Here is a 27,500-nt window from a genome sequence, read left to right on the forward strand (position 1 = left end):
GTAAAGCTCTTTTTTACTTCTATTAATTTTAATAATTTTCCCAAGTTTGTGAAATTTTTTTCACTGTGTTCGGATCGACTTCCGCTGGTTTTTCTACCATTTCTGCCGATGCCGACGTCGCTGCCTTTCATCAATTTCAAATTAGTGAAAATCGAGAAACGGAAATTATTTACTATCTGGATGGGTGGGTGGATGGCTGTTGTTGGATGGGTAGCAGCAACAATCTATCCATCCATCTATCTACCGCCTTGGCCATTACAAGTGCAATTTATCTCGCAAATCATTAATCAACCTACCGTTTGCTTCTTCCTCCCACCCCCCAACCCTCTCCACCTCCTATCCGCCCACCTTCTTCTTGGCAATTGTTTTCGCATTGCTATTATGTATTTATCAGCGTAAAATTTGGCAAGCCGCAAAATAGAAATGGCCCCTCCCATTCGATTGGAAAATCAACAGAAATCACACACGACTGTTCGACAAATGAAAAGGGCGTCGCTGTTCAATTGAACCGCGTATAAAACATGATTGAAAGATACGCGAACGAGCCAATACAAGCGTGGAAAACTTAGCACTGAGCTACAAACAATTTGCAATTAATATATTGCGTAAATTTTACAAGCATATACATAGAATATAACTCGATAACATAATTATGTTTATTATTTCCTTTTAAATTAAAACAATAAACAGAAGCAAAACAAAAAAGTTCCAAATAAGGAATTTATTTGCATTTTCTTGGGAATAAGTTACAAAGTGAATAAATATAATGCAATTTTTCAAAGGATTTAAATTTTTGTCGTAAAGAATGGTTAAAGTTTAGAGTAAAGTAATAAAATATATTTTTATTCTTCCTGAAACATAAATTACAATATTGCTCCCTAAATTAGAGCTAAGCCAATCATTTTATAGTGTCTTAGTATATGCAGATCTATAATGTTCTTTGATTTTTGATAATAAGAGGGCACTTTTATTTGGAATAAAACTCAAGATGTAAAAACGGTTTGGGGTAAATTTTAGATGGGAATTAGCCCATAGTTATCAACCTTGTAAAGCAGTGTACCCACGCTCTCCGTATTTTACGGATACACGACACACCTTTTGCCGCACTTGTGTGTGTATCGAAACGAGCGAATGGGCAGTCGGCGTATTGCCGGCACTCTCACACACACATGAATCGGGTTGCATAGATTGCGATTACAGTTTTAATTTAATTGACCACCTCCCCGCCACCTTCAATCCAATTGGGAATCGGTGGAACGGCAATCTGATTGGCTGGTGCCAGTGAGATTGAGAGAGAGCGAACGAGTTTTGGGAATATGTGGGACCATGACCACCCCACATTCCCATCGTTCCGCGAGAGTAAACGAGTGCGGAAGAGAGACCGAGACCGTGTTCCATTCCCAATTGGATGGCTCTCAGCAGAGGTAGGCAGAGCACATGAAGTATATAGTTTCTTGTTCGCGATTCAGATCGATTTTCAGAGTGGACGAGACGAGACATGCCCAATTGGAGTTCCGTGAGCGTCGGTCGTGCGGTCGGATAACGGCTTTTCAAATGGACACATCATTATTAATTAAGTAACATCGGCCAGTGGATTAATAACAATTGTGTTCTGTGTGTTAGTGAATGTGGCAAACTAAAACGAAAACGCTTGATTTAAGATTAAAGTGAGAAACAAAAACCACATCAAACAACCGCAAATAATTGCATATTTGCAGCTAAACAAACAGAAAGTCATAAAATCCAAGTGAACGGTTCATAAGCGCACTCTCCTTTTTCGCTTTGCCTACAAGAAACAAGAATAAAGTGTGAAGATTAACGACGATCATAACGGTTCGCGCGCTCGAAAAACTAAATACAGGCCGTTTGAGAAGAGCCGAATAGAAGCTAAAAACATAACAAAAGTGTGCTGTGCCAACTGAATAACTAAGGATTAATATCGCGGGTGATCAGATCATCGTTCGCTTATCAACCGGAATATTCGTAATATTCGAGACATTCGAACTCCGCTTCAATGCAACTGCGAGTGCACCCTACTATGGACTGTAGCGGTCGTTCAACCAGCAATATTGAACGCGATTCCGATTTGGGAGACGATTTGGTAAGAGAAACTATTAGTTATTAATAGTTTTTTTTTTTTTTTTAACATATTACTATGTTTCTTATGGCAATCAAAACTCTATACCTTTGCGAAGTTACGAATTATAAAACGAATAAGAAAAGCCTGCTCTAGCATTAAACATTTTTTTAATAAAATCATTAACATTCCAACGAACAATTAATAATTTTTTTATAGATAAGATTAATTATGCCCTCTAGTTATGGCGATGCATCAAAGTTTGTCTCAATCAAAGTTTGCCACGTTTTAACATAAATTCAAGACATAAACTTTATTGGCAACTTGTATTCAATAAAAGTTTAACAATCGAATAGTTGGCCAGATCTCCGGAAAACATAAAGGAAAAATATGTGAATAATTTATTATCAATAATTATAATTATACTAATTAAAAATCGTTAAATTCTGATTAAAAAAATATGACATTATTACGTTAAATTATGGATACGAAAGGTAATGTTTAGATAAGTCAGAAATTCGGTATTGTTTGCTATAAAAACATACTAGAAAAGTGATGTTTAACTGATATTTCTTTTCTGCGTACGACCCTGTCTACAACCCTCCTATTCCAATCCAAAAATATATATTTTTCTATCAGTATTCTCTAAATTATTCTCAAAGGTGTGAATTTCACCAAATGATATTTGTCAAGCGTACAAATTAATAATGTATTCAACCTTTCATCTATCCATTATATATAGAATTTGATTTGTTTTCTACTTGGTCATGTGGTAATTTGAGAAACGAATGCATCAATATCCATTTGCCACGCGAAAAATATTATTTAATCTTGAGAATAGAAAAAAAGAGTGACATGTTCTGGGGGTGGGGGATGGCATCGGCAAAAGATCTCCTAACAGGTGCGTCGAATCGATCCAAAAGAAAAATAAAACACGAATTTGCCGACGGTAAACGGTAGAAATATTCGCTTCCATCAAAAAACATTTTATGCCATCATGATCTCTTGTTTGGGTAGCAACTTATACTTGAGTTTTTGTTTTATTATTTCTGCCCGAAAGCAAAACCAATTCCTGCAATTCGACTCACATTGTTTGCAGATGATTCAAAACGTAATTATAATGTTAAAAAAATATGTTGATTCAATCGAAGCTGGGCCGGGAGAAAGGGAATACGAAATGGGGGAGCTGAGTTTTGATTTTTTGGCGTTTCTGTTTGCCAGAGAGCCGTTAAAAGGTGACATGCTAAATGGTCGCATACAAGACGGTTATTATACAGATACAGATACAGACAAAGTCGCACTCACACTCACACTCACACTAACCGATATACTCACACGTTGATCGAGCTAAGTGCATAACATACTCATAAATACAAATAGATTCATCTGTTTTGGGGGGACCGCGATCCCCGAGTGTTGTTGGGATGGGATCTCGTTCACAATTTCCATCGATTGAAAGATCTCTTTCAATTCGAGCTCTTTGATGGCGTTCATATGTAAATAAATTGTTCAAATATTTGCATTATTTGTTAGTACCTTAAATGAATATTAAATGGGTTTTATTGCCTTTCAGGCCATTTGGCCACTCGCTTTCAGGTATGCCATGCAGGTTTCAGCTTCAGCTTCAACTTCGTCTACGGCATCGCATCGGCATCTTCGTCAATTCAATAAAACTCTTGTTAGTTTTTTTTTTTTTCAGTCCCTTTGTTTTTCTTTCATTTTTATTATTGTTAATAGACATTGCCGGCTCGATCAACAATGAGCCAGACTTTATACACTCACCGACCGGCCGGCCGGCTATTTACATAATTTTTAATAGCCTCGCTTTTGGCCGAGAAGTCAAGAAGACGATCCCAGATGGGCTGCTGTGCAAACAATCGTCTGAATCTCGGATCCATTCGTCATCTCAGGCATCAAACATCGATGTATTCCCTTCTTGGCTGGTGTTAATTGAAGGGCTTGCTCGCGGACTGTGCCGTCCGTTCACAATTGAATGTCCACATGTGGGTGCTGTTTAATTAACCCCACTGCGAGCGAACCTACACACATCTTATCGAAGCAACCCAACATGCTGGTGTCATTCGCACATCCGATCCGTAATTCTATTTAAATCAAATCCTGCGGCCACTCGTTCACATTTTCGACTCAAAAGTCACGATTAAACAATAATGTGGGCTGTCAAAAAGTCATAAATTTTCGAATGAAACCAAGTCCAAGACCAAGTCGTGCCCAACGGTCCATGTCCGATGCCCAATTCCCAATGCCAGATACCCAGCATCGTCATCCGAGCAGCACTTTAATTACTTGGGTTAAACGCAGAGTTTAAAATTATTGCCGAATTGCTGTCTGTAATTTTTGAATCGTTTTTAAATTAAATCAAGCCTGCGAACATGACTTGGAACAATTGAAAATCACTCGCTGGCTTTTGATTCTTCGCTGGGACATGGGTTTCTGACCACTGCACGTGCTCCGGGCAGAGTTCCCACATTAAATCACATGGGCCGTGGGTTGGGGAGCCCCCCGAAATCTCAGTGGTTGTTAACGGCTTGACTGCTGCTGTGGTGTTGCTTGCACTGATTCACTCTTTGGCTTGATTTGGGCAGCATTTTTCCATATTTATTTATGGCCAGTTTTATGTGTGAGCCTAAAAGTTAGGGGAAATATTATGTTTTTAATTATGAGACTTTGAACGTAGCTCGTGTAAAACATTTACAAACAATATAGAATTTTTTTAATTAGTTATATTTAAAATAAACGGTCATAAAAAAAATCAGGTGTTAATTACAGATACAGATGAATTTAAAGGCATACACAGTGAACAAAAAATAGCTAAAAATAAACCTTCAAATTAATTATATTTATTATTATTTATTATTTATATTTATTAAAATTTGAATTGAAAATAGTGCTACTTAACAGCATTGTAGATATGAAAGAGTTCCGAAATATTTACATAAGATGGTATAGCCTGTATTATATATTATATTACGAAATCGTTTACCTGGAGCTGAAATGGGCTCACTGCTTCACACTTGGTTGATTGGAACACGAGTCAGATTGGGCCACTTACACTCCCTTTCTCTAAAACCCCTTTCCCTCCGTCACTGTCCAAAGAAATCATTTGGGTCGGACGGGCAGCGGCACCTGTTATAATTTGTTTGGCTTCTTGTACGCTGACAGGCAACGATTTTTATTAAATTCTTTCTGGGGGCTATTCGCCTTTTTTTTTCCCCCAGCTCTGTTTGGTTCTTCTTCTTGCATAACCTCATAGCAGGGGAAATATTTGATTAAGTATCTAGTGGGGGCCTTTGGGGGATGACATGTCCCTGACTCTTTCCCCTTCCCCTTCTCTTTCCTTTCTTTATTTTTTTTTTCTTCTGGTGGCGCTTTCAACCGCAATGACAAACGAAATTTGTTTTGCTTTTAGTTTCTTTTTGGGACGCGAACTTGAAACTGCCTAAAAGGGGGGCGGATTTGACACGTCATTTGGATAAATATTAAAAAAAAAAAATATTAATTTACGGCGAATGCAGTTTACGGCTGCACACAACTGCATTGCGACAAATGTCAAAAACGCAAAACAGAAGAAAAAAAATTTAAACAGAGCTATAACAGCAGAAAGAGGTCGTTAAAAATATATGATTATTATTGGTACTATTACAGTTTGCGCTTTTCGTATTGTTTTTAATGAATTTATGAATTATTTTGCCAACCATAGCTAATAAAACTGTTAATTGGATTTTTCCAGTACAGCTGCCGATTGCGCGAAAGCGGCAAGAAAAACGAATTGCGAATCGCAAAACAAAATGTGAATTTGCGAATGCGAATGCGAGGGCACGAACTGCAAAAGGGGGTTGGGTTGTGTGCGATGGAGTGGATAAAAAGTGTATTTATCATCGCGCTAATAAAATGTCTGCCCTCTCATTCACTCTGTATACCGCTCTCCCTTTGGCTAAGTGCAAACCAAAATGGGCGTGCCAAGTGGTCAAGGAGAACATCGCGTGAGCATCTACAAATTAAATAACCAAACTGGCAAACAGAAATTAAATTTTCGCAACAAAAAATGTTTGGCTGATTTCTTCAGTTCACACCTGAACACCCCTGGAATTTTTGTGGTATGAAGCCAAACAAATTGCAACAGAAATCGATACGTAAATATTATCGATTCTTAATCGTAATTTTTTTTTTGTGGAATACAAATTAGCGATTTTTTTTAGTTTAAAAGAGCAGATAGTTAATCGTTTCCTTTGCTTGAAATAAAATTCTAGCTTGTTTTAGTAAACTAGTTTATGCTTACTGTGATAGATTCAAAAAAAAATTATTCTAAGAAACTAAGGTATTAATACGGAATCAGTTTACCATATTGACACTTAATAATATATTGATTTTTCCTGGGGTTTTTAAAAATGCAAACTTAAATAATTATGTAACGCTTTTATTTATAGTTGTTATTAAAATTCAAATATCATAAAATAAATATTTTTAAAATATTGCCAAATTTAAGTCAAAAAAAAAAATTCTCAAAACAAGTCTGCATAAATCAAGAAAAGAAAGCAAACTTACGCAAGTCGCGATAAATAAAATTTATTAATTTATTACCATTTTAATGCGTAAGCTTAAAAACTAATGATTTTGTTAAAGGAACAAAGTTTTGTCGATTATCCTGTAATCGTTATAAGTTTCTTAAGAACAACAAAATTATTATTTATTATAAATCGTTCGATCACTTCCAGTCCCAACTAACCTGCACTAGAAATCATAAATTTTCATCTCATAGCTTGAATTATTAGCTTGCGTCCAAACATGACTGGATCGTCGTGAAGCTAATCAATATGAGATCGGAAATGCCCCCATTACCCTCTGCGAGCATATAAAATAGTAAATTTAATGTTTTAGGAAGAGTTTTCCATCACAACAGTATATGGTCTAAACTGTGGGCCGACCACGAACCAACAATTGTGTTTAGTAACTAACCCTGATTAACAATGGTCGAAAGTGCGGTCTTAGAAAACTTTCTTTATGAGGCGACACCCGGTCATAAAATGGAGATATTTCGGGGCAGGCGACTGTAACAAGCCTCGGCGCCCCCGACAAACCCACCGACGTTCGCATTCGGATCCAATAAAAGTGAGGTCTTTGGAGTCCAGACAGCAAGTCAGTCAGCAGACCAAGAGACCAATACTTTAAGAGACCAATACACCAAAAGACAGGCGGAGTTGCGGGCTGGCCAAGGCAATAAAATAATGCAGTTTTTAATTATTGCCGCCTGCAATCGAAGCTAGACGCAGTGAATCCACCCCGGAGACCCAAGCTCCAGACTTCGAGAAGTGCGACTTGGTTTTCGAAGTACAAGTCTCAGATAAAAGAAAAAAAAAAATACTCCAGTCCCAGACGTAGAACCCAGCCCAACTATTGCCGCTTAAACCGTTGCGATTCTCCACTCTGCCCTGTTGTTTTTTTTTTTCTTTTGGTTTTTGTACTTTTATTTTAACCGGTTTCGTTTTTGTATTTTTTTATTGTTTACGCGAAATTTTTCGTTTGCCCGCCGCGCTCAGTTTACATGGGCGTGCGTGCCAAAAGGGATAAGGGGGTGTCGTGCCCAAGGGGTGGGGGGAATGTATGGTGGGGGGTGGTGGACAGCCAGCGCCATTATGTTTTGCCAGTGTGTGTGTGTGTGTGTGTGTGTGTGTGTCTGTGTATAGTTGTGTGTTTGTAGGCCCGCTTTTGTTGTTTCCATTTTTATATTTTATTCGCTTTATTTTTTCCGCTTCGACGCTTGGCGAGCGAATGAAATCGCGTTTGTACGCACACACACACACACACAGGCACACATGCCCACGTATCTGTGTGCGAGTGCGCGCCGGCATATGTATCTTTCAGATACGTTTTGCATTTTAATTTTATTTCCATGCTCTCGTTGCCCGAAGACCACGTTGCACATGTTTTTGTCCCTCTTTACACATTTTTATTTTTTCTCGTTTTTCATCTCCTCTTAGTTTTTTGCCGCTGGCCTGAAGTTCTTTTTCCTTCGGAGTATCTCGTATCTGCATGCAGTTGCATCGCGTTGAAATACATAATTCGCCACGGGGAGCATGCGTAAATGGGCAATTTTTATTTATATATTTATTTAGTTTATTTATCCAAGCACATGTGCCAGCGAAAATGAAAGAAAAAGAGCTTAAGGGGTTGATTGGTATATAAAAAAATGATTCTTTGATGGCTTGTTAACGGTTTTTTTGTTTAAATAAATAATGGTTTAGAATCTGTAATCTTGGCTGTAGTCCAATTAGCAGTTTTGTCTATGGATTAATTCTGTTACCAGAGGTTTTTAAGTTCATTTTGAATCTCCCGCAGACGTAAGACCCCGGGGGCAATAACGAATTCATCTTTCAAGGGTATCGTGTCATCCAAGATTATGTCTTTGACAGATATGAAGATGTGACATCTGAATGTTTACCAACCTATTTTTATAGATGAGACATCTGTCAGCACACTTAAGTAACCTTATACTATGTTCAAAGGCTTAAAATTTGGAATAATCTTTTGCAATTAAAGTTTGTGAATACATTTGTTTCTGTTTATAACCAATTTGTAACTAGTAACTCCTCTAAGTAATGTATTCGTCAAAGGACGCACAATTCTGTATACTCATTTATAAATTCAATGCGAAACTACTGATTTTTATTGATTTAATTCTCAGAACACATTCCCTTCGTTTGTTCTTTCAATTTAAAATACTTCGAACAATATGAGTAATTTCTCAGACTTACAATTCGTATAAGACAAACGTAATAAACTTAAGACGCCAGTACGCCCCGTACTGATCCTCAAATGAGAGCCTGGGCGAACCCACTTGAATCATAAGGACATTAGGCCATAGTTCAGGCTAAAAAAAGAAGGAGAACAACAAAAAAACAAGGAAATTCAGTTGTAAAACCGGCGACTCGAGCCACAGATACAGATACAAATGCGGATACACATGCTCGCCGGCTCGTAATCTTAATCCTTCACACAATAAACGCCCCTTGGATGGGCTGCTGTATATAGGATTCTCTCCTGGTAGCAATATCCTGATCCTGTTTGCCGGCAGCGCCCTTCACAGCTTCGTTTCAGGATTGTCGCATTATGGGTTTTCGAGCGGTCGCAGCGGTTCGTCCTTTTGTTTTAAATTAGCACGGCATGTTGCACATACGGCCTCTGTCCGTCTCTCCATCTATCCGTCCGTTTGTCCGCTTGTCCGTATGTCCGCTTGTCCGTATGTCCGCTTGTCCGTATGTCCGCTTGTCCGTCTCTGAAACCCTCGAAAACTGCCAGTAATTTCCTACAAATTTGTCATTGGCAAAACATATTCGATTGTCGTACAGCGAATGGAAATTAGTTAAATTGCATTTGTGGTTGCCATTGCCAATGCAATGATAATAAATTTAGATAAATTATTTCCAGCTACTTCTATCGAAAAAGTAATGTCAACACTAATTAGCGATAAAAAGTGAGGAGGGAGGGCCGGGGGCGCAAACGGTCTGGGGCAAATAAATTAAATATTTTACCTATACAGGCCACTCAGATACAGATAGTTGCCTCTGTCTGCGGTGCATTGAAAGCTATTAAAGTAAATTGCACAGGTGCCTCCCACCATTCACCATCCACCTCGAAAACCCCCCCGAACCCATATCCATTTGTTTGGTTTGAGTTCGTTTTTAAAGTAGTATCTCTCCATTGGACATGTGTACGGCCGCGTTTTCCTCATTGTCTGTGGGTCTAATTGCGATTTAATGTCTTGCCGTAGCAGTCGGAGACTTCGGTTTTAGCCGGCGATAACAGTAGCGTTTTATCAACGCAGAAATTAATGGAAGTAGCGTGTCCCCCCCCACCAGGTGGGTTCCACTATAGAGGCACATCTGTATAATGGCGGATACTACCTCCATTAGTCGACTTTCCCGAGTGTGCGGGTGTTTTTCCCGCCAACCATTGGATGTGACTTAATGCCTTCCAAGTGGAACACCTTATCGCTTCATGGTGATTTATGCGACGCCTATTACGACTATATATTCCACGGAAGCTCTCCCGATATTCCAATGAATTCCATATCTGGAACGGGCATCGTTGCGCTGATTTTGATGCATTTCTTCCTTGGTTTTTTTTTGTTAATTAAAGTGAAAAGAGCCTCGTAATTTATTGTGTAAGTTTTTTACTTTGCATTTAAGATATAATTTTACTTCAGCCTTTGATAAGTTATTTGATTTTTAATTATCAAAGTTGTATGCAGGAAGCTCGGTTAATCACGTTCCAAAAGCGTAATAACAGCATTTTAATATATTTTTTTTAATGAATATTTTTAATTAGGCTGTGCAAATAAATAAACAATTTTCTGGATACTTGGAAAATGGAAATCCCCTTTCAACATTTTCCCATTAATGATACCCATCTTTTCAATAATTAAAATCTTTATACATGCTTAAAACTCGTTCAGAGACTAATGGCGTCTGTGGCTTTATTTTAACTCGTAATTCACAAAGCCAACTTTGTTAACATTTTAATGAATATTTTAAATAAATTACATGTGTGCTCTCTTTGAGCAGGCACTTCCATCTGCCGATCCATTGCACTTGCAACAGCAACAGCCACATCCACATTAAAGCGGCACAAATTCGTTGTGCATTAATTAGACATTTTATAGGTGCAAGTTGGCATGGCCTGCATGTCGTTGGCCGATTGTTGTTGCCTGTTGCCCGTTGGCCGTTGGATGTTGGCCATTGGCGGAGCCCAGACCACAATTTTGTTTGGGCCTGGTCAACAGCAACGCAGACCGCAACTAAAAAGACGAGGTCCAGAGCAGCAATATAGCAATGTGTGTGCATCTGCATGTATTTCGCATGGCTTCGATAAGTTACATTAATTTGATATACACACACTCGCAAACATGGGCCGAGTAACCGCCAAGATGAGTTAACTGACCAACCAAGCCGGGTTAAGTCGAGTTCAGTTACCAAGAGCCGCATCCAATGCGAGGGGCGTCCAACGAGCTTCGGCCGAATCGCTCTTGTTTTTCTGGATCGAGGTGGTTGGCAAATCTTTGGTTAGGTTAAAGTTATACACTATTTTTTATTAGTTACTATTTTATTTTGGCTTAGAATCTGCAATGAAAAATTTCTCAGCTTAAATATGTTTACAAAAAAAATAAAAATTAAATAAATATAAAAATATTTGTGTTCTAAACTACATCCAAAAAAGTTTACATTGAATTGAATGGAATTTTAAACTATTGGGTATGACAAGTTTCTCAATAAGCTGATTAATTAAGTAAAAGAATCAAAATAAAACTTATGTGGTTTAAAAATAAGGCCTTAAACTACAGTTTTAGACTATAATAAGAATAATATCTGTAGTTTGTTTTCCAGACTCTTATTCAAACTAAACTTAAAACTTAAACTTATATTAAGTGAAAAATATTTTTATTGGGTGCCCTGCAGATACTCAATTACAAGAAAAATAGGTAATAAATAATAAATAAGGATTTCATTTAAAAAGCTTAATTGTTTTGTCTACTCTTTTCTCTACTTTTTATTATAAATTGTTAAATCCGAACTAAAAACCACATTTAAAATTTTTAAAGCATTTCTTGAAGACATGACAACATCTCCATAATTATTTTGACCGCAACTGTATGTGGCAATGCATATGCAACATTTTCGCCATAGAAGCGGTATGCATTCGCGCCAACTTCAAAGAATTCCGGGAACTCCGTTTCTCTATGGTCGATGGCATTGTCTATGCCTTGGTTTTGGTTGCATTTATGATTATGCCTAAGCGACACCAGCAGTACCAGTACCAGTACTAGTACCACTGCCAAACCAAAGAGCAAGGCGATAAATGTTGAACACACTCGCAGAAAGGGCAAAACATCCACATCCACATCCACATGCACATATGTATGAGACGAGACCGACTTGAGTTGGCCTGGCTTACTTTGTTTGGCCGCTCCGCCGACTCCCTGCCCTGCTCCTCCGATGGGTGTGTTTAAATTGAAAATTCCCGATTTGCACACAGTCACAGATGCGCTTAATTTGCACCTCTCCAAATGCATAAAAACCAAGAAGCCGTGATGGAGTTGCATTGGATAGCTCTGTGTGGCTGTCGCTGTGACTGGAGCTCTGGCTAAAGATGCAGTCGCAGTTGGTGACTTCGGCACTCTCGGCCATGCGTGGCGGACTTCTTGGCAAAGAGTCACGGCTGCCAGTGGTTCTCGGGCTCTGAAAGTCAGAGCAAAAGTAAAAACCAAGTCTACCAGCCAGGAGCGGACCCGGACTGTGCTGAGGGCACCCAACGACCGGCCCTGGAGTGCCAACAGCTCTGGGCTGATTGCCGTTTTGTGGGTCTGCCATTGTTAATTTATTAAGTGGTTACCTTTGTTGTCACCCCGCCGGAGGAAGTTGCTTTCAGTTGCTTTCAGTTGCTTTCAATTGAAATTGTGCGGCGTGCCTTGGTTAATGTGGCTCTTGGCACATGCCATAAACCAGAATCGAGCCCTGACTCACAGCTTAGAGCTCCAGCTAGATCAATGACCACTGCCCACGCAATGTGAAGATCCAGGAAGATCCGAGTGACTTAATACCGATTCTGATTTTGATTTAGCCGCTTGACAAAGTGTCCATATTAAGTTGGCTCAGCAGGCCGCTTGTTGACATAAGCGCCGCCATTAATTCGCCATCAACTCTAAGGGGTTTCTTTGTTTTTTTTTATGGGTGCACTGAGAAAAGTTAAATATTACGTCTTTGAAAGCTTATATTTCTTGTTTTATTTAATTTGGTATATGTTTTTAATTTATCACTCCAAAATAAAGTATACCAGTGGGCAAGTAGTTTTAAAATATTGTTAAGCAAAACTCAGGAAACTTTTTGGAGAAAGATAATGATTCTTCTTTTAAAATCAAAAAACAATAACAATATACCAATATCAACAGAATAATCTAACTTTGATTTGTGATTATAATAACTATTCTTTATATTGATACAGTTTTATATTAGTTGAGAAATAAAATAAATTAAAAATCATTGAAAATACTTTTTTTAATTTAGTTACAGCAATGAAAAACAAAAGAGTTAATTTAGAATATTAAATATTATATTTCATTTTGTCTGCATTTCTTCCTGTGTAGTCACATGGTGATAGAACGGACGACGAGATGCGCGACTGTGACTCCGTGGATGGGGAGCATCATCAGCTGAGCGCCAAGGCGGCGATTGCGGCCCGCTTAAGTCACACAGTTTCCGGCGGAGGAGGCAACTTCGCCAGTCCCGAGCCACAGACCGAGCTGCCCCTGAGGTAAGTGACTGCTCCTGATTAATGTCCTGGCATCGGAGGTGCAATAATCCCCATTTTCGCACAGCCATCACCATCAACTGCCGCCAAATCATCCGCTCAACGCTTTGGGCAGCTTCATGGGCATCGGTGGTCTACACAGCATTCCAAATCTGCAGCACAGCGATGTGCTCGAGAAGCTCAAGATGCAGGTGCGCGACATGAAGGTGGGACTGATGGTGAGTGTTAAGACATCTACAAAAAATTAATTAGGAATAAAATGATTGATTTTAAAGTGTTTAGTTTTTCCTGTCAATTAAATTGAAACATAATCACTTTTTATTATTTAAGAACAGTTTTTAACCAAAGACTTAAATGGAGTAACTTATCATCAGTTATCTTATCAATTACCTGCTAATATCTATGCATCTATGCACGTGATGATGGTAGTTTTTGTGGTTAACCTCTTCGGAAAACTTTAAATTTACTTATTCGATCTGTGTAATTTCATAAAACTGAATTATTGTTGATCTATAAGCATACAATATAGTTATTCATGTTCCAATTTTCAGCTTACGAGTTATAAAATCGCAATTGTTGTTAAGTTGCTTTAAAAATAGCCGTTCTTATAATTGATTACAAATTCTGACATCAATTATTAAAAGAAAATATATTGCCAGAAACACAAAGATTTTATGACTTACTACATATTTATAAGGCAGAATCATTATCAGAGCTTAACTTTATAATGTTACAATTCCTTAACACTGTAAATAAAAATTACTTTTTGAAGAATAAATTGACTATAATCTAAACTAATGAGTACTCCTTAGGAACAGGATTACGCGGCCGCAGCTCATGCCGCCGCTTTTGGGGCCAATATGCTGCCCACGACGATCAGCTCGGGCTTCCCGCTGCCCCACAATTCGGTGGCTGCCGCGGCGGCAGCAGCCTCCTTTGGCCATGTAACCTCGGCACCGAGTGGAGGGAATGGGAGTAGCTACAATGGAGGCACCACCACAACGCCCAGCTCCAATAGCAATCCGGCCACCAATGGGGGCGGCAATAGCGGACCCGGAGGAACTGGAGGATCTGGCGGAGGCGGTGGAGGAGGAGGAGGAGGAGGAGTGGGTGGCCACCAGTTCTCATTTGCATCACCCACAGCAGTGCCGAGCGGCAAAGAAGGTTGGTATCTCATCTATCGCGTGGCAGCCGGCGATCCATTTGTGTTTAACTGTTGCACTCAGCCCGCCACTTTGCAGCCAATTCCGCATCCAACTCGTCGACGTCCAGCGAGGCCTCCAATTCATCGCAGCAGAATAATGGATGGAGCTTTGAAGAGCAGTTCAAACAAGTCAGACAGGTTAGTATTGTAGAGGCTTTAGTCCAGTCAATTGAAATCGACAAAACTGTGTGTAAACAAGATGCAGGCAAGCTATCAATTAACGACTAATAGCCAGTCCATCCAAAGAACATAAGCATGAGCATGGGCATCGGCATCGGCTTTAGCATCCCAATCCCAGCTGGCCAAAGGGGTTCGAAACCAGTTGGGAAGATGCTGCAGCCAAGTAAAGTCCAGTCCAGTCCAGATCCACTTCAGTTCAGTTCACTTTTGTGATCTCGTTTCAGTTTCAGCTCGTCTCGGTTAATGTTATAGTGCCGCCTTGAGGCGTTCCAGGCGAGGCGATACGATAGTTCCGGTTTGCAATTGAGCAATTAATGTAGCCCCTTTTCAGGGCGTTAATTTGGTGAGAAAATAGCTGGTTAGCTCGATAGCCCGGCTAGCTGGATAGCATCCCCCGGCATGTGAGGTCCAGATGCTGGCCAAGAGCAATTAGGACGGGGCGATTGTAGGCCCGACCGACCGACCGACCGACCGACTGAAATCCCCTCGCATTTCGAGAGCAGTGCACAATATTTTGGTCATTAAATGTGGTTGCCAAAATTGAGACACAGATACACAGATACACAGATACACTGTGTGAACCTCGACAGCTTTTGGTTTGGTTTGGTTCGGTTTGGTTCGCTTTGGCTTGACGCGTCTCGTCTCGCTTGGGCCATAAAAACCGAATTTCGATTAACTTTAAATGCACACACACACACACACACACAGTCGAACTCCCTTTCGGCCATTCGCGAGGGCAGATAGCTATCCATCAAACGGAGCCCGCATTCTCTATGCACTATAAAAACTTTGACCCTCGCAATGCAATGCAAAAGATACTTATGTATCTGCAGCTTTTGCCTCAAATGTATCTGTAACTTCACGCTTAACACCTTCGCTTACACCGTGTGCGGCTCTTGAACGATGATCATGATGATGATGATGATGATGATGATGATGTGCTTGCAGAAACCGGCTGTCCAGATATATACTTTTATTATATCTCCCTTTGGGCCTTTTGTAGGTGTTGAATAAGTCCCTCGCAGCACATTCAAAATGGCTGTTTCGCTCTTTCATTAATTGTGGAAACGAGACGAAACGTTAATTATGTTAATTGAAGCGATAGCTGCGACTGCGAGAGCCATTTTGAATGAGTATCGCGCAGATACGTTCATTCATTCGCCGGCTTCTCTGCCATTTGCCTTTCCCCAAATTCACAGTTCGCTCTGATTTAAGTTCTCAGTCTTGGCCATCAGTCAGTCAGTCAGTCAGCCAGCCACATAGTCAGCCAGTCAGCCATCCATCTATCTATCTATCTATCTTTCTATCCATCCATCCGCAGACGAAGACAACAAGTAAAACAAAAATATTATTTTTGGTACATTTCGCTGCTCATTTCTTGTATTATATAGTTTCTTGCTGCGACTGCTCTGTTCTGCTCTGCTCTGCTCTCATTAATCAATGTCAATTATCTGTACGTACTGAATAATTATGTTTAATTATAGACCCCAAAGCATTTTCCAATAATATTCTATATTCTATATTTTATTTTATGTCTTTGTACTTAATTCTGAAGGCAAGAAATACATGTGGACTTTGTGAAGAATTCAATTGTGGGGATTGTGCAATTTCCTTTCAATCCAAAGCTCTATTTTTTGGCGCGTGGTTTGGCTTCAGTAATTAGTTGATCGAGAATTCACTTAGTCATCGTTGAGTTAACGTTCTAAATTCTTGTGAAAGGCAAGGGGAAAATTTCAAAATTCAAAGACATGTTAGGATATATACTATAGCTATGAAATGACACCAAAAAAACATACATTTTACATTTTTTACAATCGTGAATGTTTATAAAAAATTTTGATTGTTAATACACTCATCGTATATAAAAATCTATTTTGCAAAATATTAGTTATTTAGCTAAAGGATCTACAATAATTATATACATTTAATTGGAAATGTTTTTAGGAACCGTAAATTTAGATACTTTATTAGCAAAAGCATTCCCACTTAAACATTAAGAGCCAAAAACTGAAATAAAATATAAAACCATCAAAACGGAAAGTCTGTTCAACACATTTCGAAAAATAAGTGTGAAATTCTTGAATAAATATGCAGGCAAGTTGCAGATGTATCTGTATCTTTAGCTGCTCCTTCATTCGGCATTCGAATGCGCTGGCGGTCAAATTATGCCCTCAATACTGCAGGATAGCACTTAGGAACCAAAGCCTTGCAACGGGATCTTTGTCCATATATAAATTTTAATGTCCATTCGAAACCTTTTTGCATCCATATGCTATGGCATCTGTATCTGTATCTGTATCTGTATCTGATAGTTATAAATTACACCCGCGCACAAACACAGAAGCAGGGCAAGAAGCAGGCAAAAGGAATTGATCTGGCGAAAATGCAGCCGAAGAATTCCCAGAATCAAGGATTCAAATTTCAAGCACCCAGGCAGCGGATTTGTTAGGTACTAAGTCTAGGCGACAAATAAGTGAGATTATTTTTATAACCCGAACCCGAAAAACATGTGTGCGCGCTCGCTCAGGCAACAGCATCAGCAGCAACAGCAGCAGCAGCATCAGCATCGATAGTTATAAAAACGATTATGATTGGTCTACAAAATTCGTGTTAGGGGATAGAATTCTTGTTTCTCAGTTTTATAGCTTTATTGCTACGGATTTGTGAGAGATATTGGTAGCGCTTAACGGTTTTTGCGGCTGCCGTGATGCAAGTTAGGGATCGAAATTCCGGAGAGAGATATCGGAAAATGAGACACGGGCAGGTTTGCAACCCTTGTGTTGTTGTGTGAAAGCGGGACTTCATTTTATGATTATTAATACAAATGCCGCAGACAGGCAGGCAATGAACATCACATAGATACAGCATATGTGTGTGCCTGTGTGAGTGGATATTCAAATGTGTGTGTGAGTGCAGCGACAACGACGCCGGCAGCATTTCGATCCAGACTCCTGCCGTATATTTAGTTGATAAACGACCTTTGATGGCGTTGCATCGTCGCGTTGATCAATGAAATAAAACCAGCGAAATTGGGTTTTTTGTTGTGAGCCAAAAACAAGTGATATATATTAAAAAGCGAACTCAACAAGTGCTAAACCACAGCAAAATGCTTATCTCCGAAGATCAAATACAAGAGGTACAAATACATATAAAGTGTAATCAGTGAACAAGAAGCAAGTCTTTAAGAAACCAATCAAGTTGAATTTCAATTAATTTATTTTGTGTTTGGCTCAACCCCGAGCTGTATAAAAACCATATATATGTATATATATACGTATATCTATATATATATCTATATAAGAAGTTTTTGTGTTTGCAATGCTCCTATAGCTCTTGTGGGCGTCGAGCATCATAAAAAATATCCCCAGTCAGTTTGGAAAGAAGTTGGCAGGAGGAGTCCCAAGTGCCTGGCCAAAGTCGAGGCTCCGAGTCTGACTTGGTTTTAAATCATTTATGCCAGGAGGTGGAGGGGCCAAAGGAGAAGGAGGCAGTTCATCATTCGCATTGACTTAGAATGTGCACCACGGATGGGATGGAATGGGATGGGATGCTATAGCAGACCTGGCTGGGTTTTCAACCCAAGCTCAAGCTCAAGCTCAAGCTCTAACTCCAACTCCGACTCCAACTCTGTTTCGTTTCGTTTCTTTCTTTTTGCAGTAGGCGGAAAGTATGATGAATTCCGAATTTGATGAGTTCACTCCGATGTTGTCATTAATTCTGAACATACTCGTACTCGTACAAGTTGTGACTAGGGTTTTTCCTTCAATAGTTGGTTCCTGGTGGCAAAGGTCAAAGCATGAGCCGCAGGAAAACCACAGCAGATAGCGATGATAAATACTAATGTATAAATGGCAGATACATATGTATCTATGTATCTATGTATCTGCATCGCTTGTGTGTATCCTCGGCCCTATCTTTATCACCTAATTATCCATTGTACGATTTACGCTCATTGAGTGCTTCACACTTTTACAAATACCCAAAGCGGCAGGGTTGGAGGTTAGGGCTATGTTTCTCTATCAACCCCCAGCAAACAATGAACATTTCTGGAGGGAGGAGGGATAAAGAGAGAGAGATGGAAAGACCTAACACGCGCCCCTGTCATCATGAACGTCTATTGTTGGCCCAACAAAAGGCCAGGAGTGAGCCAAAACTCCATTTTGTGCCAAACCATTGGCCAAAAGAGTCAAGTTGGGTCTTTTGTGAGATTGTTTTGTTATTATCTCGCCCTAATATGCTTATAATGACTCGTTTTGTATGTCAATCCAATACAGAAAACAATTTCGTAATGATTTGACATTTATATTTAAAATGAAGTGAAGTTAAATGCCATATTTGATGGGTGCTAATGGGTGTTGTCTTTAAAACTATGTAACTTTTTTTTGGCGCCCTCAGGTGGACACAATGTGTGTTGCAACAGTTGCGTTTGCTTTGCTAAAATATTAAGCAGGGAATTGCATTATTTTTACTTCTAAAACAAACTCTGTACATTTAAAAACAATTATCTATACTTCTATTTACAGCTCTATGAAATCAATGACGACCCCAAGCGCAAAGAGTTCCTGGACGATTTGTTCTCGTTTATGCAAAAGCGCGGTAAGTTGCATCTGGCATTGAAGTTCTTTCAACGGGGCAAAAAGAGGGGTTATTGGGGACTATTGCTCGAATCTCACATTTGCATATCCCTGGCCCAGATGACGGATTGCTGACTCAGCCAGCCAAGTGTTTTTGGGCTCACTCAAATTATGTTAATTGAATAAATTTCTCGGCACTTTGACGTTTGATTTTGAAGAGTGCGAGGGGGCCAAAGGGAAGCCATTAAAATATGCAGAAATTCTGGTGAAAAGGAAACCGAGAGAAGTAGAGAAATCATTTTGGTTTGGTGGCTGACTTTTTGTCATTTTGTCACTTCAAATTACTGTCACACACACACACACACACATACACACACAATGGCAAAGGGGGTACCATATGCATATTGGTACTTAAATTTTAAAGGCGACTTGCGGCGGCAATCGGAGCAAATTCCTATTTATACACGCGAGTATGCTTTCCTGCACTTTTGTCATTAATTATGCGCATTAACAAATGCGGGGGAAATCGGTGGCATGTACCCAAAACTAATGCCTGCCGTGACTGTACATGTCCAATAAACCACATTTCCTGTTGAGCCAGTGCAATCCTTGAGCGTCCTTTTAATAATGGTCGGTTGAGTGTGTTTGCTATGATTGCCTGGCTGGCATCTTGAGAGCGCATTAAATTTGTTTGTATTTGCATAAGTCATATATTCCTGGGAAAGAATGAGGGGGCATACAAACCTTCATAGAGGTGAAATTATTCAAATAAATTCAACAAAAAATATAACTTAATTTCATATCAAATCGAATTTTTTTTAACAAACAAGAAGATTTTAGTTTTTTTGGATAATAATTTTCTCTGTCCTTAAAATTGTATAGTAAAATTGCTGGAAAATGTCTGTATTGACATTTCACGTTTATACTTATTTCACTGAAACTATAAATATTTAAGCGGTTCTTAAAAATGTGATACATTCAAAAAAATATATATATTGGTTTATGAATTTCGCACACAAATGCGAATAAAGTCGGAAACATATATTTTATGCAATATTTATTTTATGTAATTTCGAATGCGTTGCATACAAAGTATATATGTAAAAAGCTATGCTTTGGATAAATATACTTACACATCTATGTATATATGCGTAGAACATCTCTGGGACTTGACAACTTAATGGATTTTAATCTGTCACATGCGTTCAAGTTTTGACATATGCATGCTCACCCGACGCGGTCACTGCATAGGGGGCGTGGCGTGGCGGGGCAGGGGCGGAGGTACAGAAATGGGGAAAGGGAGAAAAGGGGAGTCGGTCGACTGTCTAAAGTGTCGTCCGCCATGAGAAGGAAGCGCCGAAAAAATGCGACTCGGGCCAAAAGTATTCCGTGTCCATATGTCTATAACCAAATGATATTGTACAATTGTACAACTAACTAACGGAAATTATGCTCAAGCTCATCAGCCAGCGGGCGGCGGGACTATATAAAATAAATGTGGATCGCTTGCCGTGAGATGTTTGTGCAGCGAAGAGCGGCGCAATTCTTAATTAAAAGACGTCAATCACTTATCAACGCGGGCGCTATTTTCGTAGATATTTCCCAGTGCTCGCGGTACATTGCTGGCACATCCAACATCTGAGATTTGAGAACTGGGAGTCCGGGATCCGGAACCCGGGACCCCAGACTAAATCAGTTGTCGGGACGGGAGATACGACTCCCTTCGGTGCTGGTGGCGTTATGATTTCAGACTCGATCAAGTTTCTTTTAATTTCCATTAAAAACGCCTGACATCTAGGAAAACAAATGCAGCCGAATAAATAAATAAATACATAGATGTGCCCCGAAAAGAGTTCAACAAGCTGAAAGCCACAAACAAAAAAAAGAAGAACCGAAATAAATGTAAAAAGCTGCCAAGAAAAATAATAATAATAAGTCGTCGGTCGGTCGGCATGTGCGTGTCAGGAGTATTGCAATCGGGATCGGTTCAGAAATTCAGATAGGATTGGATCCGAATCGAAATCGGATCGAGCGCCTTGGGCCTGCGATCCTATGCGACGGAGAGTTTAATGATCGATTCGAGTGACGGGCAACCAGAGTTGATCATTAAATTGCCTTTGATTATGTGCGTCTTCCCGGAGTTTTTTTTTGTTTTGTTTATTTGTGGCTCGTGCAGCTATCAATTGCGATCCAAACTTTTTGCTTCTCGCAGATTGTTCAAGAGTATGGAAGTATAGAATGTGCCGACCTGCACGGCAGTTGTTCATTTATTTTGTGTTATTCCTTTTTGATACGAGCATCACCTCGCCACTCAATTTGTTTATATGCATAAAAAACAAACGTATTTTCATTCAATCAACACGTCCATCAAAGAGTTTGATTGATTCCTTTGGGGCTCATAAAACAGAACGAAAAAGAAACCGAAAGTCGATCGTTCGATCGTTCGATCGATCGATCGATGTATCCATGGGGCAGCAACAGGCGGCCCAGTGCTTCATGCCGCATATGCGGCATTCGGTGATATGGTATTTGGATCGTAAAAAAGAAAGGAGGCCGGGCAGCATTATACAAATTCGAGTTGCTCACGTACAGAGCCAGCAATTATGCAGGTTGATTTGTTTTTTATTCGTTTTCTTTGGGCCCTACACTAAAAGGCGCTGGGTGTATTTTAAGTGTTAAACGCTGCAGATGCTGAGGGGGATAATTTGGCTGAAGGAAGCTATGTTATTAGAGAAAACTGTACTCAAATGTATGGTATATTAAGATATTATTGTTTCAAACTTTGAACTTTATGTCATGAGCACAAAGTACTAAAGTATTTAATTTGTAAAAATAAAAGTAATTTATTCATTTTATCTTAAATGTACAGCAGCCGAAACTTGATTTGAATTTCTTTCGGTGTGTAATAAACCGTAGAGTAGGAATGTCTTCCAGTGGCACGTGAACATTTGAATAATACAATTTCGATAGCAAATAGAGGCGAATGCCAATGTATATGATGATGATTAGCCGCCATAAACAGATCAACATATGTACAAACATGTGTACATATATTTGGAGGGGTTTCCAATACATTTGTGTGTATGCCTGGGAATCAGGCAACAATTAGGATTTATTTCAGTTTTTATCGGCTTCGGTCTGCACTTTTCAGCTGCTACCGGGGCTACAAGTGTTAATTGCTTCGTGATCGATGAGTGGGAGTGCGAGTGCGAGTGGGACTGCAGGACTAGAGGACTGCAGCGGGGGCATCGCTGCACTCGCTTGGGAAAGATAAATCTGTTTTATGGATCTTTAAATCGTGTTTTGCTTGTTGGTGCATTTAACGAGCTGAATGGAAAACATCGCCAAGTGCAAGAACAAGTTTCATTGCGCAAACAGCTGAATTCGAATACGAATACGAAGTCGAATATCGATGGTGTAGTAAAACCTCTTTCCCTATTTTTTTTTCTTCTACTTGCAGGTACGCCGATCAATCGGCTGCCGATTATGGCCAAATCGGTGCTAGATCTGTATGAGCTGTACAATTTGGTGATAGCCCGCGGCGGCTTGGTGGATGTTATCAACAAGAAGCTGTGGCAGGAGATCATCAAGGGGCTGCATCTGCCGTCGAGCATCACCAGTGCCGCCTTCACCCTGCGCACCCAGTAAGTGGATATCCCTCAACCTCAACCTCATCCTCATCCTCATCCTCCCTCGATTCCTTGCCCTTTGGCTACCTGCCACGTTGAGCTATGTCCAAGACAAATACAAATACCATCAGCATTCCCCACATGGAGATGGAGATGGTATTGGATATGGAGATGAAGATGCGATGCGGGGCAAACAGAAACGGACAATCAAACATTGCAGCGATCAAGCAACAATCGATCAGCGACCTTCGCTCTTCGCTCTTTCACTGTGGGATCGTGATTTGTTTGCCTGTCGCTTTCGTATTTACACGATAATTCAACTTAAACAGGACATCGACGTGAAGTCGGTCCGGTCCGGTCCCTTGCCTCTTTTAGTTTGCACCATGTTTGCCTTGCTTATTAATAATTTTATGCATCTTGCAGATACATGAAGTATCTGTACCCGTACGAGTGCGAGAAGAAGAATCTGAGCACACCGGCGGAGCTTCAGGCGGCCATCGATGGCAATCGCCGGGAAGGACGTCGCTCCAGCTACGGGCAATACGAGGCCATGCACAACCAGATGCCAATGGTGGGTATTCTATAAAGTTCGGGGTAATACCTGGTATTCATATTTTTCGAATTCTCCCAAAATAGACGCCTATTTCGCGACCTTCGCTACCGGGTGGCATGCAGCAAATGTCGCCTCTGGCACTGGTCACACACGCTGCGGTGGCCAATAACCAGCAGGCTCAGGCTGCTGCCGCTGCTGCAGCGGCCCATCATCGTCTGATGGGTGCTCCCGCCTTTGGCCAGATGCCCAATCTGGTCAAGCAGGAGATCGAGAGCAGGATGATGGAGTATCTGCAGTTGATCCAGGCCAAGAAGGAGCAGGGAATGCCGCCCGTTCTGGGCGCCGGCCATCCCCACCAGCAGCACACACAGCACACACAGCACCAGCAGCAGCAGCAGCAGCAGCAGCAGCAACAGTCGCAGCAGCAGCATCAGCAACAGCAGCAACATCACCTGCAGCAGCAACGCCAGCGATCCCAGAGTCCGGATTTGAGCAAGCACGAGGCACTCAGTGCTCAGGTGGCACTGTGGCACATGTACCACAACAACAACAGCCCACCGGGCTCGGCACACACCTCGCCGCAGCAACGGTAAGCTCCTACTTCATTAAAGTTTAATTTCGGTTAGTGGTGAAGATATACACTTTACGACTGCCCAATGTATTAATTAGCAAATAGTATGATTGAATCCTCACTAACTCTAACTGGTTTGAACTTTTGCTTTCGTCTGTGCGTTGCATAAAGTATAAATATTGATTGGTCGTAAATTTTAATGTGGTTTTTTTTTCCCTGAAGTTCATTTTAAAAAAGTGAGATTTATTTTTACCAACTAAAAGCAGATACTTGAAACTTCTGTAAATATAAAAAAAAAAACCGCTTTAAGGGAGGACAAAAATATCAAAAAAAAAAAGAAAATATCAGATTTTACATGTCTTAAACATATTCAAGCAGTATAAATTTTTCTTATATTTTTATTGATATTTTCTGAGAAACTTACGTACATAAGAGTTTAATATCTTATTAAACTATTTCAAGCTCGAAAATTGCCCACAGTAAGTTGCTTTATTTAAAAAAAAAAGCTTATTCCATTACAAAATCAAAACAAACCACAAATTAAAAACATATTTTTTTATAATATAAAATACAAAAAAATATATTTTTTTAAAATATTTATTACCACCATTACCGCCATCTAGGCGGCTAGCGCCATCTAGCTTACAAGCTTGTCAAGAGCAAGAGCGCCCTCTATGCCTAAAGCACTAAAAGCGTTGCCAGATCGCGTTTGAATTCAAAATAGCCTTTGCAACGAACACCCAACACTAACCATTTCCGTTTCTATTCACTTTCTACTTTCACGACTGCAGTGAAGCCCTGAACCTTTCCGACTCGCCGCCAAATCTCACAAATATAAAAAGGGAACGCGAACGGGAACCGACGCCTGAACCCGTGGATCAGGACGACCAACCCCACCAGCCGCCACCAGCGAAACGCGTGGGCAGTGGCCTCCTGCCACCGGGCTTTCCCGCCAACTTCTACCTGAATCCCCACAACATGGCCGCCGTGGCCGCGGCAGCGGGATTCCATCATCCGGCCATGGGCCATCAGCAGGATGCCGCCTCCGAAGGCGAACCGGAGGACGACTACGCCCACAACGAGCACAATACCACGGGCAACTCGTCCTCAATGCACGATGACAGCGAGCCGCAGCAGATGAACGGACACCACCACCACCACCACCACCAGAGCCACCAGCTGGACAAGTCCGATGACTCGGCCATCGAGAACTCGCCCACCACCTCGACAACCACTGGTGGTGGTGGCTCGGTGGGTCATCGCCACAGTTCGCCCGTTTCCACCAAGAAGAAGAGCGGCGGCACTAAGCCTCAGAGCGGCGGAAAAGATCTGCCGGCCGAGGACAAGGAAGCCTCCAATGGCAAGCTTAATCCCCTCGAGACGCTCAGTCTGCTCTCCGGCATGCAGTTTCAAGTGGCACGAAATGGTGAGTTAAGTTGCTTGGCTGGTTTACTCAATTTACCCAAGAATTTAAAACTATTTAAAGTTTAGAACACAATTGTACTTGTAGAATTGAAATATTCATATTGACCTATTCCATTAAATATAATATAATTCAAGCATTTATTATTTTGAAATCTCTTTCAAACTTGTACAAGATTTATTAATTCACTTACTTAAATGATTTAAAAAATTGTTTGGTTTTGAAAAGATGTACGGACAATTAAATGCAAATATGTAGTACAAAATTGACTGAAAATTCATTTTAAACTTAAATCATACCTAAATTAAATTAAAGGCATTTAAATCAAATAGGAAATATTTTAAATTTAATATTTTTAATTCATGCAGTTTAATTTGCATTGCATTTGATATTATGTTTTATATTATAAATTAAACATTATATGTCAATTTTGAATTCAATAGTTAGATATTTATTTTTACTAATCTATTTTTGTATCAATGTATTTAAAAAAATTCTTTATTAATCCTTTATTCACTTGTAAAACAAAATTGGTACAATTTTGATAGAACAGTATTAAGAAATGGAGAAGTTTGAGTTAAAGAAACCAAATTCAACATATCAAAATGCGTTTTAAACAAAACCTTATCCCTTTCAGGTACTGGCGATAACGGCGAGCCGCAACTGATTGTTAATCTGGAACTCAATGGCATCAAGTACTCGGGTGTGCTGGTGGCCAATGTGCCACTATCCCAGGGCGAGACAAGGTCGAGCTCTCCCTGCCACGCTAAAGCACCAATAAACGAGGAGGAGCACGACGACGTGGAGGAGGAGGAGGAGGAGCCGAAAGTCGCTGAAGAGGAGCCCCATCGATCGCCGGTGAAGCAGGAGAACGAGGAGCCAGACCAGGACATGGAGGCCAGCGAGGTCCTTGTGAATGGCGGTGGAGCTGGTGCTGGTGCTGCAGGCGTGGGCATCCCCCTGCTCAAGGATGCCGTGGTCAGCTAGAGAGGATAACGAGGAGCGACAAGGAAAAGGAATACCAAAGTCATATTTTTCAGAAAAATACAAAAGCAGTTAAACTCACACACAAGCACACAGATGCCGAACATAAATGTACATACACACGCATGAGGCAGGAGCACAGGAGCACCAAGGACGTGAACGTGGACGTGGATGTGGATGTGGATGTGGCTATTGTTGAGCGGCCAGGACAAGAAAAGCGCATTAGGCGCATCCAATGCAGCACCGTCACCCCGCCCGAGACCTACCCAACATAACATTAGTTAACCGCCGCCAGTAGAAGATCATACAAATATATATATATATATATATAGTTATATATATATATATATTATCGGAAAATATATAGGATACATGTGTGCTCTATTTCCACATTTGCATAAAAGACAAGCCAGCGAGCGTGTAGTTATCGATAGCCATTACTTACATAAGCGAGTGCATCACTTCGGATACATGCAACTACAATACCCGTATATATATGATATATGAATTAGGTTACGATTCCCAGAAATCAATTTATTTTTAGCGTGAAATCTGTTTTATTCCCTTATAAACTTCTCCTATTTTTGTGTTAGGCTGCAAAGCTTCTGTACATATCAATAAATACTTAGCTCGTAGACCATATATATATATATATATATATATCTCACCATATATATAATATCTAAACGTAGTTATAAGTACACATTCACACATCAGTGCACACACACCGCTAACACACATGCATATCCATTATGACCGCATCGTAGACATATTTTAGACATAAAGCAAAAACACAAGTAATAAGCATAAATGTATCTGTCGTAAAATTAAATTGCGCTTTTGGCACCCACACACGATTTCCCCGCAATTTCTAACTACTCCAAAGCCAAGCGGAAAGTGGCAAGCCACAACAAAATTGATGAGCATATTCTAAGCATAAGAGTTCAATTTAATGAAAAATAAATCTATTTAATTTTAGTTCAATA

At 40.1% G+C, this 27,500-nt stretch overlaps 1 protein-coding gene across 3 annotated transcripts; it reads left to right on the top strand.

Annotated features, from left to right (window-relative positions):
* Positions 1 to 1,481: 1,481 nt before the first annotated feature.
* LOC108143544 (protein dead ringer) lies at positions 1,482 to 27,492 on the top strand. Of its 3 annotated transcripts, none has more exons than XM_017268050.2 (11): positions 1,482 to 2,101; positions 13,233 to 13,399; positions 13,464 to 13,614; positions 14,209 to 14,560; positions 14,623 to 14,738; positions 19,304 to 19,376; positions 22,815 to 22,998; positions 23,407 to 23,554; positions 23,620 to 24,125; positions 24,899 to 25,533; positions 26,168 to 27,492. In XM_017268050.2, the coding sequence occupies exons 1-11, from the start codon at positions 2,015 to 2,017 to the stop codon at positions 26,515 to 26,517; spliced, it is 2,769 nt and encodes a 922-aa protein (XP_017123539.1). In that variant the 5' UTR covers positions 1,482 to 2,014; the 3' UTR covers positions 26,518 to 27,492. The 3 variants fall into 3 exon arrangements, with proteins under 3 accessions (XP_017123539.1, XP_017123540.1, XP_017123541.1); XM_017268051.2 differs by having other exon boundaries at positions 14,638 to 14,738; XM_017268052.2 differs by lacking the exons at positions 1,482 to 2,101; positions 13,233 to 13,399; positions 13,464 to 13,614; positions 14,209 to 14,560; positions 14,623 to 14,738 and adding an exon at positions 17,766 to 17,916.
* The last annotated feature ends 8 nt before the right edge of the window (positions 27,493 to 27,500 follow it).

This window comes from Drosophila elegans, unplaced genomic scaffold, assembly GCF_018152505.1.
Source record: "Drosophila elegans isolate 14027-0461.03 unplaced genomic scaffold, ASM1815250v1 contig_183, whole genome shotgun sequence".
Lineage (NCBI taxonomy): Eukaryota > Metazoa > Arthropoda > Insecta > Diptera > Drosophilidae > Drosophila > Drosophila elegans.